Source organism: Salvelinus namaycush, chromosome 12 (assembly GCF_016432855.1).
Source record: "Salvelinus namaycush isolate Seneca chromosome 12, SaNama_1.0, whole genome shotgun sequence".
NCBI lineage: Eukaryota > Metazoa > Chordata > Actinopteri > Salmoniformes > Salmonidae > Salvelinus > Salvelinus namaycush.
The window spans coordinates 24,426,930-24,449,421 of NC_052318.1; the positions used below are offsets into that span (position 1 = coordinate 24,426,930).

Genomic DNA, 22,492 nt, shown 5'->3' on the forward strand with positions numbered 1-22,492 from the left:
GTTCTTCTCTGGCAGTACTGCTCCAGGCTTGGCCTTGGGACTGTGCAGTTAGGGCTCTAGAAAAATAGGAACTTTCGCCGGTAGCGTGAGCAGGGGGGACCGTATTAGAACTCCCACTCATGGGGCTCGTCTTTACTTGCGGCCTTCTCCAGACGGTGGATGATATTATTGAGGTTGGCGGCTTTCTTCTTGCGCAGGCTGTTGTCGCGGGGGTTGCGGGCAGCGGCGGTAGCAGCCACGGACACAGAGGAAACATGGCTGATCTCGGGGAAGCTGAACAGGCTGTTCAGGGCACCGCCCTTGTGGTGGCCGCTGGTACCGGCGGCGGTGCTGCCAGTGGCCAAGGTGGTTCCCTCGTCCCTGTGGTCGGACCCCCACTCGCCCTCCGAGGCTGGGTGGTGCTCGTGGCCGGGGCGTGTGCCCTCCACCGTGCCGTCCGACTCGGTGCCGTCGCAGCTGTCACCCTCGCTGGCCTTGCCCGCTCTGGTGGACGGGGAGACACCCTCACCGCCCTCACCTCGCTGGATTTCCTCAATGAACAGCTCCCGTCGGATACGAGACCTGGAGGTTTGAGAGAAAGAACCACAACAACCCTCAGTCAGACACAGACACACAGCTGGGAGTCTCTCACGTCAACACAGAAAAAAGCAAGAGTGACAAAAAAATATTTGGACCCAGGTCTGCATCCATTTCCAGCCTTCTCCCAGTTCCTCTCCACCCACCTATAGTTGTGGAACCAGTTGATGACGGTGCTGGTCTTGAGGTTAAGCTGTGACGCCAGCTCCTCGATGGTCTTGGGCGAGGGGTAGGGCTTCTGCTGATAGGCCCTCTTCAGGGCCTCCTTCTCCTCGGGGGCCAGCACCACACGAGCCTTCTTCAGGTGCTGCTGGGGGGGCTGTTGCTGGTGCAGGTGGTGGCCGAGGCCGTGCTGGGGGCTGCCCCCCTGGCTGAAGTCTCCCCCCGACAAGCCCCCACTGTCCGCAGTCTGGCTCTCGCTCACCGAGCTGTGGCGCCGCTTCATGTAGGCTGGCAGGGAGAGGAGAGACGGGAGGGGAAAGGGTTAAAAGTGTGTGATCCCTCTATAAAGAGAAGGAAGGGTTAACTAAATCATGAGGATGCCATGTAGACTTGCCTGACAGGGCTGCACACAGGCCTGACAAATGAAAAGATGTCACCTTTAATTCTGCTTTAAATTCATACAAGCAACATGACACTGAAACTTTATCTGTCCACAGCAATTGAAATATAACAGCATTCCATTTCAACATACAACACATGTGGATGTGATCTTTTATAAGGCTCACAGGCAGATGCCATAGCTAAATACACTAATACAAGAAACACAAAAATCAAATGCATATATTACCACCAGGGGGCAGTATTACCACATAAATACTCAGGAGACGCTAATTCACTCACAAGACAACATGGGTGGCAAGGTTACCATAGAACCTGCACCTCTAACAACCCACCTTTTTTCCGTACTTGATATGTTTAAACACGTTTACATGGCATGTGTGACACGGAAGTCACACAAGTCACATTATGGACCAAAAATAGAAACACGTTTTATTATATGGGTCATTCTTGAATTATGTGGCATTTGTATGGAGGACCAACCCTGCTATATTTACAATTAAATTAATACATTAATAAATAAATACACATAAATAAATGAGCAAGGAAATACAAAAATGCTGACCAGAATTCATAAATGTTTCTCTACATACAGTCAGGTCCATAATTATTGGCACCCTTGAAAAATGATGAGGGAAAAAAGTATTAAAAAAATAGTACAAATACTGATCTATATTGTATGCTTCAATTTTTTTGTTGAAATTAAATTATTTTATATGAATACAATTTCTCAGAGAAAGAGATTTTGTTTAACAACGAAATAAATATAGGGGTAAAAATGATTGGCATCCCTGTTTTCAATACTTTTTTCCTAAACTGTTTTATGAGATTGGAGAACACGTTGGGAAGGATATTAGACCATTTCTCTATACAGAATCTTTCCAGATCCTTGATATACTTTGTCTGCGCTTATGGACTGCCCTCTTCAATTCAAACCACAGGTTTTCAATGGGGTTCATGTCTGGAAACTGAGATGGCCATTGCAAAATGTTGATTTTGTGGTAAATTAACTATTTATTTGTGGATTTTGATTAGTGCTTGGGGTTATTGTCTTGCTGGAAGATCCACTTGTAGCCAAGTGTTAGCCTCCTTGCAGAGGCAAGCAGGTTTTTGGCTAAAATGTCCTGGTACTTGCTCAAGTTCATGATGCCGTTGACCTTAACAAGGGCCCCAGGACCAGTGGAAGCAAATTAGCCCCATAACATCAAAGATCCACCACCATATTTTACTGTAGGTTAGGGCTGGGATATATAAAATTCATTTGAAGGTATGTTTCTGTGCAATATTCCAAATGTCCAAAAGCCTGACTGGCTGGCGGCTCTGGCAGCTCCTGACTGGCTGGCGGCTCTGGCAGCTCCTGACTGGCTGGCGTCTCTGGCAGCTCCTGACTGGCTGGCGTCTCTGGCAGCTCCTGACTGGCTGGCGTCTCTGGCAGCTCCTGACTGGCTGGCGGCTCTGGCAGCTCCTGACTGGCTGGCGGCTCTGGCAGCTCCTGACTGACGGACGGCTCTAGCGGCTCCTGACTGACGGACGGCTCTAATGGCTCGGGACAGACGGGCGGCTCTAATGGCTCGTGGCAGACGGATGGCTCAGATAGCGCTGGGCAGACAGATGGCTCAGACGGCGCTGGGCAGACGGATGGCTCAGACGGCGCTGGGCAGACGGATGGCTCAGACGGCGCTGGGCAGACGGATGGCTCAGACGGCGCTGGGCAGACGGATGGCTCAGACGGCGCTGGGCAGACGGATGGCTCAGACGGCGCTGGGCAGACAGGCAGCTCAGACGGTGCTGGGCAGACGAGCCGTGCAGGCAGCTCAGACGGTGCTGGGCAGACGAGCCGTGCAGGCAGCTCAGACGGTGCTGGGCAGACGAGCAGTGCAGGCAGCTCAGACGGCGCTGGGCAGACGAGCAGTACAGGCGGCGTTGGGCAGACGGCCGACTCTGACCTGCTGAGGCGCACAGTAGGCCTGGTGCGTGGTGCCGGAACTGGTGGTACCGGACTGGAGACACGCACCTCAAGGCTAGTGCAGGGAGCAGGAACAGGGCACACTGGACTCTCGATGCGCACTATAGGCCTGGTGCGTGGTACCGGAACTGGAGGTACCGGGCTGAGGGCACGCACCTCAGGGCGAGTGCGGGGAGCAGGAACAGGGCACACTGGACTCTCGAGGCGCACTATAGGCCTGGTGCGTGGTACCGCCGGAACTGGAGGTACCGGGCTGAGGGCACGCACCTCAGGGCGAGTGCGGGGAGAAGGAACAGTGCGTACAGGGCTCTGGAGACGCACAGGAGGCTTGGTGCGTGGTGCCGGAACTGGTGGTACCGAGCTGGAGACACGCACCACAGGGAGAGTGCGTGGAGGAGGACCAGGGCTCTGGAGACGCACTGGAAGCCTGGTGCGTGGTGTAGGCACTGGTGGTACTGGGCTGGAGCGGGAAGGTAGCGCCGGATATACCGGACCGTGCAGGCGTACTGGCTCCCTTGAGCACTGAGCCTGCCCAACCTTACCTGGTTGCATGCTCCCCGTAGCCCGTCCAGTGCGGGGAGGTGGAATAACCCGCACTGGGCTGTGTTGGCGAACCGGGGACACCATGCGTAAGGCTGGTGCCATGTACACCGGCCCGAGGAGACGTACTGGAGGCCAGATCTGTAGAGCCGGCTTCATGGCACTTGGCTCAATGCTCACTCTAGCCCGCCCAGTGCGGGGAGGTGGAATAACCCGCACCGGGCTATGCACCCGTACAGGAGACACCGTGCGCTCTTCCGCATAACACGGTGTCTGCCCGTACTCCTGCTCTCCACTGTAAGCATGGGAAGTGGGCGCAGGTTTCCTACCTGCCCTCGCCACACTACCCTTTAGCCCCCCCCCCCCCCCCCCCAATACATTTTTGGGGTTTCTTCACGGGCTTCCAGCCCCGCTTCCGTGCTGCCTCCTCAGACCACCGCTCCTGGGCTTTGGCTGCCTCCATCTCTTCCCGAGAGCGGCGATATTCTCCAACCTTAGCCCAGGGTCCTTCTCCGTTAAATATTTGCTCCCATGACCATTCCTCCTGGTACCGCTGCTGCTGTCGCTGCTGCCCGTTGCCACGCTGCTTGATCCTTGTTTGGTGGGTGGTTCTGTAACGGCAGTCTAAGTCGTCCTCCTCCTCAGACGAGGAGAGGCGAGAAGGATCAGAGGACCAATACGCAGCGTGGTAATTTTCCATAATGAATTTAATCAACACAAAACAATACACTATACAAAATAACAAAAGAACATACCGTCACAGTCTTAGCTGGTGCAGAACACAAACACAGAGACAGGAAATAACCACCCACAATCCCCAACACAAAACAAGCCACCTATATATGATTCTCAATCAGGGACAACGATTGACAGCTGTCTCTGATTGAGAACCATATCAGGCTGAACATAGAAACAGACGAACTAGACACACAACATAGAATTCCCACCCAGCTCACGTCCTGACCAACACTAAACAAGCAAAACACATAAGAACTCTGGTCAGGACGTTACATCTATAAGGTTATGCTAGCTAACGTTAGCTATGTAGACTAAGTTAGCTAGCTAGGTTAGCTAGTTACTGTCATGGTAGCTAGGTTAAAAAACGTTCACATGTAAACATGCAGTGGATGGGCTATTTGGAAAATATGATGATATTAAATGAATGCAAAATTAATTATGAGAATATTAATTTGTAGATTACAATTCTAATGGTTTGGCATTATAATAAGTAGTGTGAAAATATATTTAGAAATTTTCATGGATAACATTAGAATAATGTTTTCTGTTAAAGAGAGTGGAGAGGAAGGAGAGGAGGAAGACTGGATAGGAAGAAGAGGGAAGGAGATGGGAGGAAAGGTAAAAAGATATGATTACAGAGCCTGCCAATTTATTATTCCAAACAATGTTGAGATAAAATACAAAAATGAGGCAAGCAATAGGAATCTGTTAACCAAAGTATTTTATCTAATAGTGTACTATTTATTATTAAAGATTGGAGAGGAAGGAGAAGAGTGAGAAGGAAAAATGAAGAGAGTAAAAATAGTGAAGCGAGGAAAGTGTAGATGAGTGAGGAAGACGAGTGAAGAAAAGAGGAGAAAGATTGGAGAAGAAAAAGTTAAGAGACTAAGAAGAGTGACGAAGAGCAGACAGGAGGTACAATGGCTCTTTCCAAGAAACGGAAATGGCATTTTAATGACAACATGAGAGAATTTCCATTTATACGCTCAGGTCAAGACGATAGAATGGTTCACTGCACCCTTTGTAATTCCTCTTTTTCAATTGGCAGCGGGGGAAGAACGGCAGTGGTAGAACATCAACAGACAAAAAAGCATAAAGCCTCTCTGATTGCCCGTGTTGGTATGACCTCTGTCACCACATTCTTCAAGAAGGTAGCGCCTTCCCAAGAAGAATATGATTTAGCTGTGCAGGAGGGTGTCTTTGCATACCACACTATGCAACACAATCATAGTTACAGATCTATGGACTGCACAGCACAACTGACACGGAAGCTTTATGAGCCAAATTTTACATGTGCTAGGACAAAATGTGACACCATAGCGAGTAACGTGTTAGCACCATGGGTAACTACTTTGGTAACACAGGACCTAGACCAGGTTGAATATGTGTCCCTGTCCATTGATGCGTCCAATCATGGACATGTAAAGCTTCTCCCAATAGTAGTCAGATATTGTAAGATATGATGGCAGCATCTGTGGCAACAAAACTGCTTGATTTTGTTGAATTGAAAGGAGAAACAGCAGAGGAAATTGCAGCTGAGGTCCTGGTGGTCATCCCAAAATTTTACCTGGAAAACAAAGTCATGGCATTCTCTGCCGACAACACAAATACCAACTTTGGAGGACTGAATAGGCTGGGGAGGGTCAACGTCCATACCAAAGTTAAAAATGCTCTGCAGCGGGAGGTGATTGGCTTAAGTTGTTCTGCCCACATCATTAATAACACGGCCAGAACAGCCTTGGATATGATTCCCCTTGATGTTGAGTACCTGCTTACAAAGATATTTGGAAATTTTCACCGTCAGAGTAGAAAGACTGAAGAGCTTTTGTGAGTTTGTTGGCCAGGAGTATCATAAGATTTCAGGACACAGCAATGTTCGCTGGCTGTCCATGCTCCCTGCTCTAGAAAGAGTGATGAAAATGTATGTGCCATTGAAATCCTTTTTTCTTTCACCTTCAAATGCTCTGTTGTCCTGCGAACAATGTTCGAAGATCCACTGATTGAACTTTGGCTGGCGTTTGTCCATGGAAACCTGACCGTATTCAGTGACACGTTCAAGATGCTTGAAGGCCAGGACCGCTGTGCTGTGGAGTCAGCTGCAATTCTGAGAAACGTTGAGGCAAAATTGACTGCAAGAAGTGATGACAACTTCATTCCAGTTTTGGTTAGAGGACTTCTGAGAGAGCTAGAGGAAAATGGAGCAATGTCTAAAGAGAGCTTTCTCAAAACATCCCAATCATTCTTTACTACGGCTGTGAACTACTTGCAAGCATGGGGAAAGCACACAGATAATCTAAAGGATTTACATTGCATTTTTAAAATGAGACAAGCTCAGCGTGAGATCCAAAAGGCAGCAGCCACACTGCAGGAAAAATTCCCCAATGTGACCATCAATGAGGATGCATTGTTTGACAAGGTTACTGGCCTGCAAGAGTTCCTAAAGGGGGGATCACTTGAAGAATGGAAAACATCTGAGACACCGCTTTGTCAGAGATGGAGCACGGTGGTTACCCACTTTAAAGAGAATGACATCCCACACACTAACCTGGCTAGATTAGCGTCTGTTGTCATGTGCTTAACTGGAAGTAATGCACCAGTCGAGAGTGTTCTCCCAAATGAATGATATATGGACAGCAGCAAGAAATAGGTTCACTGTTCCTACCATTAAGGCCATGCTTATTGTGAAGACAAACTTCAACCTCCCCTGCCAGGAGTTCATGGTCAAAGACAGAGCAATCCTGAAGAAAATACATTCTTCTGAAGAAATATACAGATTAGGTTGATATAAGTATATTATGTAGTTACCAATCTCATCATCGTCTTATTTCTATATTATGTTAAGTATTTCACATATACTATTGTCTCTGTTTTTTCAATTTTGCTCATGTTCTCTTCTGCTCTTATTCTACCAGGACCACTGAATGGCTGTTCAGATCGGACAGTTCTGGCTTGTCTGTAATATAGTTGTTTTCTCTGTCTATCACAGTGTTAGACTAAATACATGAAACCGGAATTGTCCCCCTTTTTTATTTGATAGATAATAACATTGGATATTTTAATGATATATGGACCGCCAAAATCACACGGAGAGACGCCATCAACGGCATCAAAATTTTTGCGTAAGAGTGTCAATTCGCATACACTGCTTAGCGTATGCCAATTGAATGGTCATGAGAATCCATAATAAACAGCTGTATTTGTTATGTAGCCCTTGTGAATTACTGTTGTGCTTTTCTTTTGACTCACCTGATATGTCCTACGGGAGCCACCCTACCTACCTGAGCTAAACAGTTATGTCAGCTTACAAACGTGAGAGTTGTAGCTAGTACACCCGAGCAGTTTATAAAGAATTTAGCTAGTCCCGTTTGTCTACATAACAGTATTCTCTCCTGAAATCGGAGTTCCTCGAGTTTCCCAGCCGTAGCCTGCCTATGTTATATGCCAATGGTCGAAATCAACACAGGTAGGCTGCAATTGTTTTAAAATATGCAGCCTATCTGACTGATAAACCTTAGCTTACAGCCCAACACATTTTAAACTACATATTTAGTCTACTTAGCATATGGAAGATCAAAACAATTCCTCTTTTCTACAAATGACCCATTCAATTTATCTGCTTATTTTACCAACATTGATCCGCGTAAACTTGAGAAATTGAGGCGCTATGACGCCGTTGACGCTCACAGCCCGTCAGCTTTCTCCTGTTCACTCCTGTGCTTTCTACTTCAAGCGTGTACACGTGCGTAAAAACAACCACACTTTTCATTTGATTTAGTCTTGAGGCAGGGAAAATAACTTCCAGGCCCTAGCGTTAGCTGGCTGATGATGAGGCTCCCAGAGGTTAGCCTCCATGCTATGCTAACCCACACATACCCCTGCAGGCTGGGCATTGACTCATAAGTAGCCTAGCGTCAGCCCCAGCCCCAGCCCCAAAGAAGGACCAGTAATGATGATACCCCGGGAGAAGTGTTAAATAGGCCTAATCACTCCAAGAATGTTCACTTAGCTTACAGAGTGTGGGAAGTGGGTGGAAGGGCAGAAAAGAGGGCTCTGATGAGTGCATTGGACTTTGAATAAGTGTACCCCGGAGAGATTGGGGCCTGTCATGTCTGATGAGAGCGTTGACGTCTCACACCCAGATCGATCTCGACAGCATTGAGAAACACATACCCCCCCACCCCCCGCCCTTCCGACACACAAACACACACACACGTCTCCTCCCCCTTTTCTTTTTAACCAGGAGCTCTGGGCATGGGCTGTTTGACTCGGCAGCCCAGGGACACATCTGGGCTATTAGAGGAGGAAAAAGAGCAATCACTATTCCTCTTCCTCTCTCTTGTTGGCTAGATTGCTCTCTTGCTCCATCTCCTTTTACAGTATTCTTTACTTCCGTTTACGAGGGTTGCATGGTGGCCTTGAGGACATGGCACGATCCTGGGGGGACGACGACGACGACTGATGTTGGTGGGTAAAAATATGGCCTATGGAGGTAGCTATCCAGTAGCTAGATCAGTGTACAAAGACTGTTCTTTCTATCCTAGTCTCTGTCTAAGTTACAAGGACAGGACATAGGACACACTAATGCCCAACTCCAAATCCTATCCAAGTACAACGAGGCACAAATTCTGCCTAACCTGTCAGGGCACAAGGCGGGCGGGGCAAATGCTGTCCTTTGGCTTTAACCATTTGAGATTTGTAAGGGCTAGGCTAGGGGGCGATTTAGAACTGGTTACAGAGTTAAGGTAGGGAGGGAGGTAAAGAAGAACACTAAAAATAGAGAGGGGAGGAAAGAGGGATGGAGAGGAAAGAAGGATTACCTTTCTTCTCCATGCGTTTCATGTCCATGAGTTTCTCCACGTTGCGTGGATCCTGAAGCCAGAGCTGCATGCGGACGAAGGGCTCACGTCCCTTCAGACTGAGCTTGTGCCAGGGCTTGGGCCTCGCCAGCAGGTCAGACACCGAGCCCTGGGTCAGACCCAAGATGGTCTCCCCAAACAGACGCTGACCTGGGGAGAGAGGAGGGGTTATATCCACACAGAGAGGGATAGAGAAGGTAGTCACTAGAAGGCCAGTAGAATCAGGAATACATTGTACGATTGACATGTTGTAGGTTAATATGAATCAAGGTTACAAGGTTACATGGATAGAGCAATATTCAGAAGAAAAAAAAGTGTTAAACTTAAACAGTACCTGAAAATCTATTTCAAAAGGATTAGAATTAGGGCATGAGCTACTGTCAACATTTAAAAGCCTTTTTTTCACTTTGCTTGCTGTTGGAATAAACTTGAATTCCTTGCATGAACACGCATCAACGTTACACATTCTTTAAGTTTCCGAGGTATGGGGGAGGGCGGCATTGAAAACTTGCCATCAGAAGTTGGCAGCATTTTGTCTGCTGCAACTGTGGCTGACTTCACTCAGAGAAGAAACAGTTTAAATAGTCTTTGACTGGCGTTTGAGCGCCTGAGTTGTTCTAAAGGTATAAAAAAAGGTCTGGATTCACATAAATAAATAAAAAACAAGCACCAAGGTCTCCCTCTCTGTTCGCAGCATAAACATTCACCACAGCAGAATCCCAGGTTCTTGAAAGGCTTCAAAGCTGGCGAACTCTCCCGCAGAGCGCTGCGGAGCTCTATTTCCCACCACTATATCCCAGGGGACCCCTCAAACATGCCTTTGGCAGCAAGGAGGGGGGTTGTGTTGCTCTACCCTGTGCTTCTCACACTGTTTTTTATGCAGGTGAGCTGAACGTCGGGCGACTGAACAAACGCAGACAGCGTAGCGGAGAGAGAGAGAGAGGCTGAGATGTGAAGCGCTACTGAAAGGCGCTGGGATTTGGGGAGCAGTTCCTCTAAAGAGAAGTGGATGAGTAGACAGCATGGGCCTGGGAGGCTGGGAGACAGAACAGGTGACGCCAGTCCCGCTGAGAGTATCTCTTGGGTGTGAGATGGAAGGGCTGCTTTACAGTTTCCTCCTCTCACTGACTCCGACAGGGCTTTGTTTGTGCGCTGAACACACACATTCTCTCTCACTTATATTACACATGGAAATGTTACAGATACGCACACAGCTCCAACTGCATTCTTATCGCATTCAATTGGATTCCGTGACGCACACAGCAGCCCTGTGGATCTCAGTCTATGTATTAAAGTAAAGTACAAGGGTGAACTTGTTCATCTATTCTAAACCATGAGGGTCTAAATCATATCACACAATTCCATTGGCATAAATCACAGCACCTTAGAAAATACATATTGTGGACCACCACATAATAGAATGTCCCATTGAAAATGATTCGATGTAGGTGCAATCAGCAGGGGTAAACATGTTCATTGAGAGGCATCCTTTGTGCCCATATTTCCTAAACTGTGTGTGAAACAAAATAACATTGATTGAGTCCTGTAAGAAATCTGATTTGGCTGTGTGCGTCATCTGTGTCAGTGTGAATCTATCTTCATTTTTCGTTGCCTTACCGATATTAAGGATAGTGGCTAGTTGTTTTGGTGAGCATCCAATCTCAGTGCAGTTTGCCTAATATTGTCCCAATATGCCTGGACTATATCAGGTAGAAGAGAGACTAGGCTAGTAGGCAAAACATATTACTATTTGTATTACCTTTAGTTATCCAGGAGAGCTAGTGAAAACACATTGTATTTTATAACAACCTAGCCAAGAGGGTGCAGTGCTACAGTAAGGATACTGTAACTGACAGATATGGAAGTGATTTGGCCCGATCTCTGTGAGTTTGGCTGAAGGGAGCTGCTAAACGACACCATCCATCACTGGTCCTGGCCACCTCACAGTAGAGGGGGGGAGTGAGCTGCGGCCAGGTCTAGGGAACAGTGATGGAAGGATGGGAGGGAGGGAGACACTTCTCTGTGGGGCTAATTGAGCAGTCAGAGCGTGATGCAGAGAGCAGTCCTATGACAACCAGGCTTTGTCCCAATACTCTAAAATTGCTTGTGTTATTCATCTCCTTTCCTAAGGAATTAAGGCCAGCCATAGGTGAAAGGACTGGATAAGTCTCCACTATGCTGCTTGAGCCTGTTTCTCTGGTAATGTATCAACCAAACTGTAACTATTAAAGCTAGACTCCTTAGTTGAAACAATAACAAAGCCTGCCTCTGTTTTGGTAAAAAGGCAATGAAAGAAAATGTAACCATTCTCAAATTCCTAGTCAGAGGTATGGAAGCAAGGACTGGCCATCCCATATATCAAAAGTATAGTTTGAACCATGTTTCAAGGCTATACAGGGTTTGTATGCATTTACATTGTTTACAAACATTGGAGTAAAAAAATGTATATGTAGCAACTAAAGATTTTACCTTTAACCATAATCAATAGATAAGTGACTCATTAAATCCAACTGGCTCAGAGGCTAACCAGGAAACACTTAGGCTTAAAGCTGGGCCACATCCCAATTGTGCCGCTACACTGGCTGTGATAGTAGCTAGCTCCAGCTTTGGGTCTTCCCAGGACAGTGTGTAAACTATGCTCTCTGTTCCTTTGTTGTGTGAGTTGATAGCTGGGATGGTTAATTTTAGCTGAGGGGATGGCTAATGAGCAAGCTTGCCAGCTTGTGGAACATGGAAACTGGCTAAATCTTTCTGCCTTGGCAGCACTGTGTGACGCTGGTGGGGTAAAGAGCATATCCCCGTTCTGGAGCGGAGCTAATGTGTACAATGATGACACGCTCCGAACCCGGCGCAACATTAATCGTTTGAAGTGTTGCAACTCTCAGCCAGGGCTTTTTAGAAATAATTGGAACAAATTATTATCAGTGAGGAAAGAATGCTTGTTGCGAGATTGTGCTGCTTGGTGGACACTGATTGTAGCTTTGGACCAATGTGCAATTCCTCCTCACCCCTCTACTGCCAGTGTGTGGTCACTGGTGACAAAATGGCTCATGGCATCACCCAGGTGCTACAGTACTCATTAGTAGCGGATGAGGTTTGTTGTAGCTGTTGTTGTACACTTCAGGGAGAATAAGGGATACATTGATTTGGGTTTGTGTCTTCATTGTGCTGGTCAAAGCAAAAAGTTGAGTTGTAGAAGAGACTGCTGAAAGAAAGAGTGGCATATTCCACCACTCCAACTCACCGAGGTTGTTATCAGTCAGCACCTCCTTGACCTTCTTGGTGATGACGTAGGTGTCCAGCTCCGGGGACATGGCCACCATCTCCTGGATGCTGAGACCTGAGTGACCGGGGACGGGCAGCGGTGTGCCGGGCTGGGACTCAGAGGGCTCGCTGGGCTCTCTGGGGGGGAACTGGGACAACCCTCCTCCACCCCCACATCCCTCTCCTCCCACCTGCTCCCCCAAGCTCTTCACTGACTCCTCGGCTGAGCTGAGGGGTGACTCCGGTGCTGGGCTGCAGCTGGCTGAGGTCTTTGGGGTGTTCTCTGTGGAAACAGGGGAGAGAGAGAGAACCAAGGGTCAGAGACAAAGACATGTGATGGACCAGCCACTGCACAGACATGGTTAAAAGTGAGATGGCAACACAACCACTGTAGGAAAGCCACATGATCAAAACATGTCAAGCTGTGCAGATTTCCTTTTAATTGATTGAATTTGGACTTAAGTTTATTCTCTGATTACAAGTAACCCTTTCACAAGAGCCCTGTTACTGCGTTTCCACCAACTCTAGCCCCCATACTGCGTTAGCCCCCACACTGTCTGTCTATATCAGCTAGTCTCTAGCTAACTATATGGGCTACAGGTACTCCGCTCCAATGCTCCATCAAACAGGCAGTCATTCCAGCATGCACACACAGAGAGAATGATTGGCGCTAAAGTGTCACTGTGATTCTGTCATCTCCACCAGCACCCCCTCCCACCCTCTACCCAATGGCTGTGTGATGGCCCATTGCACGGCCAAAAAAGTATCCTCCTGAGACAGCAGTCTGTCAGAGATGAGCAGAGAGGGAGAGAATGCAGAGCGGAGGAGTAGAAAATCACTACACGTGTATTTTCTTCCTCTCTGCGCATCTGTAAGAAAGGTGCACGTTGAGTTGCATTGACGGGAAAGCGCCTGTCAGTAGATCAGATAAGTGTGTGTGTGTGTGTGTGAGAGAGTGCGAGTATGCTGGCTGTATGTGTTTTATGATTCTGTTCAAGCAGTACGCTTTAAGAGTAAATTAACTTGAACACAAAACTTCTGACTTGCACATTAAAATTGACTTCTTTGTCACATTTCAGAGCACTGCCAAGTTGATGATGTCCAACACGCTGGTCTTGGCACTTCTAGGCCAGTGACTACCAAAAGGAAGGATGTTGTGTACCCCTGCGTGTAACTATATCTACAGTGCATTCCGAAAGTATTCAAACCCCTTGACTTTTTCCACATTTTGTTACGTTACAGCCTTATTCTAAAATTGATTAAATAAAATACATTCCTCAATCTACACACAATAGCCCATAATGACAAAGTGAAAAGGTTTTTTCGAAAAAAACATTATTTACATAAGTATTCAGACCCTTTGCTATGAGACTCGAAATTGAGCTCAGGTGCACCCTGTTTCCATTGATCATCCTTGTGATGTTTCTACAACTTGATTGGAGTCCACCTGTGGTAAATTCAATTGATTGGACATGATTTGGAAAGGCACACACCTGTCTATATAAGGCCCCACAGTTGAAAGCGCATGTGAGAGCAAAAACCAAGCCATGAAGTTGAAGGAATTGTCCGTAGAGCCCCGAGACAGGATTGGTTTGAGGTACAGATCTGGGGATGGGTACCAAAAATGTCGGTAGCATTGAAAAATCCCAAGAACACAGTGGCCTCCATCATTCTTAAATGGAAGAAATTTGGACCCACCAAGACTCTTCCTAGAGCTTCCCACCCGGCCATACTGAGCAATCGTGGGAGAAGGGCCTTGGTCAGGGAGGTGACCAAGAACCCGATGGGCCCTCTGACAGAGCTCCAGAGTTCATCTGTGGAGATGGGAGAACCTTCCAGAAGGATAACCATCTCTGCAGCGTTCCACCAATCAGGATATTATGGTAGAGTGGCCAGAAGGAAGCCACTCCTCAGTAAAAGGCACATGACAGCCCGCTTGGAGCTTGCCAAAATGCACCTAAAGGACTCTCAGACCATGAGAAACAAGATTCTCTGGTCTGATGAAAGCAAGATTGAAATCTTTGGCCTGAATGCCAAGCGTCACGTCTGGAGGAAACCTGGCACCATCCCTATGCTGAAGCATGTCATACTGTGGGGATGTTTTTCAGCGGCAGGGACTGGGAGACTAGTCAGGATTGATTAAATGATCAACGGAGCAAAGTACAGAGAGATCCTTGATGAAAACATTCTCCAGAGTGCTCAGGACCTCAGACTGGGGCGAAGGTTCAACTTCCAACAGGACAACGACACTAAGCACACAGCCAAGACAACGCAGGAGTGGCTTCGGTGCAAGGCTCTGAATGCCAAAGCCAGAGCCCAGACTTGAACCTGATCGAATATCTCTGGGGAGACCTGAAAATAGCTGTGCAGCGACACTCCCCGTACAACCTAACATAGCTTGAGAGGTTCTGCAGAGAAGAATGGGAGAAACTCCCCAAATACAGGTGTGCCAAGCTTGTAGCGTCATACCCAAGAAGACAAGGCTGTAATCCCTGCCAAAGGTGCTTCAACAAAGTACTGAGTCAAGGGTCTGAATATTTATGTTAATTTCATATTTCAGTTTTTTATTTTTAATACATTTGCAAATGAACAATTTTTGCTTTGTCGTTATGGGTTATTGTGTGTAGATTGATGAGAAGGGGAAAAAAACAATTTAATCAAATTTAGAATAAGGCTGTAACGTAACAAAATGTGGAAAAAGTCAAGGGGTCTGAATATTTTACGAATGCACTGTGTGTGTGTGCATAGCTACAGTGCCTTCAGAAAGTATTCACACCCCTTTTCCATATTTTGTTGTGTTAAGATCAGAATTTAAAATTAGATTTTGTGTCACTGGCCTGCACACAATACCCAATAATGTCAAAATGTAATTATGTTTTTAGAACTTTTTACAAATTAATAGAAAATAAAAATCTGAAATGTCTTGAGTCAATAAGTATTGATTTCTTGGTTTCTAGGATTTTGCTGAAAGGGAAAAATGAAGTGAATGTTGCTTGTTATTTATACTGAGTGTTTTCCATGGGCTGAAAATTACGGCAAGCCTAAATATGTTCAGTAGTAAAATGTTGCTTAAAAAGTCACATAAGTTGCAAGGACTCACTCTGTGTGCAATAATAGTGCTTAACATTATTTTTGAATGACTACCTCAGTCGAGCAGTGAATTTCAAACACAGATTCAACCACAAAGACCAGGGAGGTTTAACAATGCCTTGCAAAGAAGGGCAACTATTGGTAAATGGGTAAAAAATAAAAACGGATTTTTGAATATCCCTTTGAGCATGGTGAAGTTATTAATTACACTTTGGATGGTGTATGAATACACCCAGTCACTACAAAGATACAGTTGTCCTTTCTAACTCAGTTGACGGAAACCGCTCAGGGATTTCACCATGAGGCCAATGGTGATTTAAATACAGTTATAGAGTTTAATGGCTGTGACAGGAGAAAACTGAGGATGGATCAACAACATTGCAGTTACTCCACAATACTAACCTAATTGACAGAGTGAAACCAAGGAATCCTGTACATAATAAAAAATATTCCAAAACATGCATCCTTGTTGTAAAGTAATACTGCAAAAAATGTGTTTTGTTTGGGGCAAATCCAATACAACACATTACTGAGTACCACTCTCCATATTTTCAAGCAGCATCATGTTATGGGTATGCTTGTAATCGTTAAGGATTGGAGAGTTTTTCACATAAAAAAACAAAATGACAGAGTGAAAAGAAGGAATAAGGCACTAAAGTAAAACTGCAAAAAATCTGGCAAAGAAATGTACTTATGTCCTGAATACAAAGTGTTAAGTTTGGGGCAAATCCAACACAACACTAAGTACCACTCTTCATATTTTCAAACATGGTGGTGGCTGCATGATGTTATGGGTATAATTGTCATCAGCAAGGACAAAACGTTTTTTTTTAGAATAAAAAGAAACGAAAGCGATAAGCACAGGCAAAGTCCTAGGGGAAAAATTGCTTTCCAACAGATACGGGAGATAAATTTACCTTTCAGCAAGACAATAACCTAAAATTCAAGGCCAAATATACACTTATACATGACAAAACTACACATTTTAGAGTGACCTTTGATTGTCCCCAGCATAAGGTGCACCTGTGTAATGATCATAATGTTTAATCAGCTTCTTGATATGCCGCACCTGTCAGGTGGATGGATTATCTTGGCAAAGGAGAAATGCTCACTAACAGGGATGTAAATACATTTGTGCACAAAATGTAAGAGACATAAGCTTTTGTGCATATGGAACATTTCTGGGATATTTTATTACAGCTCATGCAACATTCGATCAACACTTTACATGTTGCGTTTATATTTTTGTTCCATGTGTATCTGTGTATGTGGTGGTTGGACTTTCTCCTGTCCTGCTCTGTGGAGTGGGTGGAGTAGAAGTAGAGATGTAGTCCTACACTGAGAGGGGGTTCCATGGTGCCTGGCTGCCAGCAGAGGAGGGTCAACTCATCAGTCTTCCCCAGCCGAGGCCAGGAGGAAGGCCAGCATGGAAAGAAGGGGGGCTGATGGAGTCCAAGGTCTCCCCATCACTATGGATCTGGCCATGGGAGGGTGTATGTGTTTGAGGGAAGGGAAAAGGAAAGGGGGATAGCTAGTCAGTTGTACAACTGAACGCATTCAACTGAAATGAGTCTTCCGTATTTAACCCAACCCCTCTGAATCAGGAAGGGGAGAGAGTGTGTGTGGTGTACAAGGATGGAACAGAGGAGGTTATGTGTGAGGGACAGTTGCGGGACATGACATGGTGTGTGTGTGTGTAAAGGACAGATGGGATATTGGAGGTGGAATGGTGTGTGTATGTTTGTAGGTCTGTGTGAAGGACAGGTGTGGGACAGGGGAGAGTGATTGGTGTTTGTGTGTTGATCAGTGTTGGAATACTCATACCTACAACCTTGACAGAAAAGTAATGGCCAAACTGCAACTGACATGCAGCTCTTAAAAACCAAATCTAATATGACCAAAAGAGTAAATACCCAACACAAAACTACCCTGTCCATTCTCAACACTGTATAACTACAGACAGTGTCTTCAGTTTTTTGATAAAATGATTTCTGAAGTCTGGAAAAACTAGTCACTTGTTTTGATGAGTCCCTATGACATGAAAGAGTCAGAGGCTCCAGATGAAGCTCCCGCTCTCTCTCTCCCTCCACTATCCCTCTTTCCCTCTCTCTGCCAACCCTGTGTGGTAGGGTGTGTGCATGTGCATGTGTGTGTGTGTGTGTGTTTGAGGCTTTGTGCATGAGCTGTCTTTTTCTGTGTGTGTGTGTGTGTGTGTGTGTGTGTGTGTGTGTGTGTGTGGCTGGCTGCGGCCCTAAAGTGAGCAGCCGAGGGGAGCCGTCACTAGTGATCACCTCCCTGCCATGCTGGGGGAAACAGCTGAGGGGGAGTGTGTGTGTGTGTGCAGGGGGGAGGCAGTCAGCTTGCATCTCCTGCCCGGCTCGCTCACCCGACTGGTGACATTTTAACTGGCGGCATGGCGCGAGGGGGGCAGGGGAGGGAGGGGGGAGTTGGAGACGAAGGAAGGGTGGGGTTCTCCACATGAGAGGTTGTCCTGTGACATGGTTCCAGCAACCCACAGCCCAGCCATGTCACCGGCCCAGAGGGACATTGCACTGAGGAAAGGAAGGAGAAAATGAGGGAGGGAGAGAGGAGATGAAAGAGGGAGGAGGCAAAGTTCTCTGTTTTCCTTGCAGGGCACTCTGTTTTGCTTGACGCCAGAGGACAGAGAGAGACAGAGAGTGCGCTGCATCTGGATGTACAGCTGCTTGCTGCTTTTAACTCTGACAGTGGTGACGCTAAAAGGGCCTAAAACAGCTTTCACTGGCTTTTAGATAAATACTACTCCAAAACTGGCCCAGTTCAACTGCAACCAAAGGCTTTTTGTTCCAAAAATACAGCGGCACCAATTTAAATACCAATGTATGTCTACACTAGATATATATATACATTTGCCTATGCAAATGTGGAACTCAATTTCACCCAAAACTAAAAAGTCAACACTTAACATTCTGATATACAGACGAAGCATTTGGGAAGAAAGCCTTGATGCTGAACATGCAGCATTTTAGTCATATGGCCCTTGGTTAATGTGTGTGTTAAAGCTGGCATCGGTATACTCCATGTTTCCCATCCCATTGTATCCGTGTTCCTGACGGAGAGGGCATGTTAGCACTGAGGGGAAAGGATGAGCTGAGACAGAGGGGGCAGGGAACACTCTTTACCTCACACACACATGCACACGCACATTCTGAGAGGCACATGGAGGGTGTGTACTCTGTATGTAGCTTCCACAGACATCCCTGGGGAGCGTTACTTATAGCTGGGCTAACTGTGGTGTGTTCTAATGAGGGGCAGTGAGGATGTTATACTGTGCTGGGTGAAGAGCATACAGTGACACACATTAACATGTCTCCTACAATGAGGTACAAATTAACACAATGTGGCCTTGTGTTGGTTTTGAAAGCTTTTGATCACTTTTCACAGCTTTTAGAGGGGGATTTTACATTATTTTCAGTCCATTCCATTTGCATTCCTGAGAAGACTTTTGGACGACGTAAACAAACAATGGCTGAAGCGGTCTCTCTTTCCATCTCTTTTTCTTCCGTCCATCTGGGCTGTCCTATTTCACAGGGCCGTGTGGTCTCCCCTCAGCCAGGGCACAGAAACACAGATTGGGACAATGTCATGTGAGCTTCTAAAGCCTGGTCCATTACACCGGCTATTCATATAATCCACCAAATGGACCTTTTTAAACACACTTTGGCCCCTGCTGCCGTGACTGCCTAAAAGTGTGCGTGTGTATTTGTGTGTGAGATAGAAAGATATAGACAAAGTGTGTTTATATATGTGACAATATAGACAAATATGCGTGTTCATGTGCAAGTGTGAGTAAGAATGTGAATGATGTAAGTGTTTTTGATTGTGTGTGTATCTGTTGGTGAGCGTGTGTGTATGACAGAATCACATCAGTGTATATGTGTGTGTGTGCACATGTTTCAGGAAAGTCTGCCTGCCCTGCTCCATATCTAACAAGTGTCCCATTAAACCCCATCCCAAGAACATAATGTACTTTTAAATTCTCTGGCCAGCCCAAGCTGACGTTTACATTTCTTTCTAAGCTACGGCCCATTTTAAAAGCCATTCATTTTCGATCCTCTTTCTCTCTCACTCTCCCTGTGTTCCCAATCTCCCTCTTCGGTTCGAAAGTCATCTCTGTAATCTATATATTGCCGTGGCTAATTTACAGTGAAAATGATGGAGAAAGGGTACTTAATGTAAGACAGACAGTAAATGTAATTCATCATGGCTCTGCTCCCCAACCAGGCCCTGCTCCTATTTAGCATACCATCGGCTGATTATTTGCATATTAATTATCCAAAGGAGTGTGTGTGTGTGTGTGTGTGTGTGTGTATATGTGTAAGAGGTGGGGGGTGATGTAGCCCAGCAAAGCAGAGGGGCTGTGTATGTGTAGGTGTGTGTGCACGAGTGTATGAATGTGTATGAGTGTGTCTGCGAGAGGGAGGAGGCTGTCTGGGAGGAGGAGAGTGTAGATGAGGGAGGGGAGGGGGGCTTTCTCATAGTAATTATCATACATCAGTGTTCTGACGCTGTAATTGATTACAACAGCTCCGGGAGGCCCCCGGGAGAGAGCGCCACAACCCCCCCACCTTATTTCCCACTGCCCCCCCTGGCCTGTGTGTGTTATCGAGGATCCTGCTCTCGTCTATAAGGTGTGACAGCTCTGTAAACAGGGCATGGCGCTCCCTCACATTAGATGCTCATTAAGAGGCGAGGCTGACTATCCTCTGGTGCCACTTCATCATCACAGCAAATGAGCTGGCACCAGGTTAGCTAGCACTGCCGAGGACCAGCTCTATAAAAGATCAACCTTTACCAGATTCAGCATGTATAAAGTGCGTACATGCTAGTGGTGCATAGTAGATTTATGAGTAACATCCATCCATGTTGTGCATCTATAGATGTATCAGTGTGAGGTATGGTTTCTGTATATTGGTGGTGCTGAGTATTGCATCTTTTTTTAAGATGGGTGCAAATTAAGTCAGGTTTAGTCCGACGAGCGTAAAGACCACTTGCCGTCGATTGTCAATGTGACTATGATGTGTGTTTCCACAGAACGTGACCAGACACACACACACAATACAAACACAAGGCTTGCTAAGCTCGTGACATGTCCGTGTTGCGTCTGCTCTCCGTCATGTGGAGTGGGTCGCTGTGTGGCTCAGCAGAAAGCTGCCATGACGACTCCAGATCCACCCTGACACAATGGGCACTGCAGCATTCTGGGATAGTAGTCTCACTGTCTCTACTAGTTGTCTGGAAGATTGCCTGAGGTAACCGGCCAGACAAAACAGCAACAGTCGAGAAAATGTTCAACAGAGGCTTGGATATTGAATAGGAAGGGTTTTCAAATGCAGACATTTTGAATGAAGGAAAGGGTTTGACACAAATTATAGTGAAATCTTCAAATACAACATCCTTCATGAGGGGAACTTTGCCCACTACACTGAATCCTGAATGTTTCATCAGCAAAAATATCAAAGTTTCCCATCTTAACCAACAATTACAACACATTTGCTTAATTGTCTCCTAACCCAGTTCTAAGGCCACTTAGAACCAAAATGTATTTGCATGAAAAAAAAATCATTATCTTCTTCAAAAACCCTGCCATTTTAATTGATCTACCTCGGGCCAGGCACAAATGAGGCCCCAAATTTGATTAGCCTGTATCTTAATTCACGACAACATCAACACGGTGGCAGGCATCAACAATGTCCTTGGGTCTTCCTGGATGTCTTTCTGCAGTCATCACCTCCCTAGCACCTGGTCTTTAATTAGCTATCCATAATTAGCATCCCTGCAGTAGCTTCGGCTCCGACCAGTCGGGATGCACACGCTCAGATAGAGTAGATGGCGGGACGACGTGGAGGTGTTAACCATAAACCCCCTTACCCTGGCGTGTACCTTATCATGCTTTGGCTAATGAGAAATGAGTGGAGGCCACGGGCCTTTGATTTCAATGGTGTTGCTAAGCACTTGTGCTAAGCACAAATCTGTTGTTCTGCCCCTGAACAAGGCAGTTAACCCACTGTTCCTAGGCCGTCATTGAAAATAAGAAGTTGTTCTTAACTGACTTGCCTAGTTAAATAAAGGTGAAATAAAAAATAAATAAACTAGCCCTTTCAATATTGTATCAAATGAGATTGAATCTACCTGAAATTATTTATTGCGTTTTAAAAATATGTTGTGTTTTAGGCTTGTTTGAGAGAGTGAGTAAGAGGCATCTTTCCTGAAAAATAGCCTTGGGATCAGCTATTACTGACCCAGTCCAAACCTTAAAAGGTGCTACACCTAGAATTTCTGATTTCCACTAGATAACACAGCCACAAAGTCAAAGCTTTCCCATTTTGACTACAGATGCCGCTCCGGTGGTAGAAATCAATAGTCGAATATCACAGCCAATCACAACACTGGCGGGTAAGCTATATTGTGAAACACTATCATTCCACTATTACTGCAGATATATTATGGAAATTGAAAAAAATCATATGTGTAGCACCTTTAACCATTGTGGAATAAATCAGATAACTGCTCCCGGGACAGTTGTTTGCGTAGCAATTGAGACTGGGAACAAGGACAGATTAAGAGTTAGAAAGGCAACAGTGTTCAGAGAAGATCTGGTATACTATGTGTGTGGTCACAGTATATGTGTGTGCTTGTGTGTACTTGTTGTCCTACCTTATCAGGACCCCAATGTTCTAACATTATTATTATTTTATTTTTTTAAACTTTAGTTTATTTAGTAAATATTTTCTTAAAATTTGTTGTTAAGGGCTTATAAGTAAGTATGTATGTACGAGCGCATGAACGCAGACACACACATGCATGGAAGCATATGCTCACTGTCAATGAAAACGACAATGCACAGTCTATGTTCCTTTGT

General features: G+C 45.9%; 1 protein-coding gene across 1 annotated transcript in view; it reads right to left on the minus strand.

Moving 5' to 3' along the window:
• The window catches only part of LOC120057447 (homeobox protein cut-like 1), a 266,738-nt gene that overhangs the window by 19,136 nt on the left and 225,110 nt on the right, over positions 1–22,492 (minus strand). Inside the window, exons 20-23 of the mRNA XM_039006064.1 lie at positions 12,482–12,793; positions 9,199–9,387; positions 723–1,026; positions 137–561 (exon numbers count right to left, since the gene is read on the minus strand). Of these exons, the coding sequence (XP_038861992.1) occupies positions 137–561; positions 723–1,026; positions 9,199–9,387; positions 12,482–12,793 (1,230 nt within the window). The remainder of the gene's footprint in view (positions 1–136; positions 562–722; positions 1,027–9,198; positions 9,388–12,481; positions 12,794–22,492) is intronic.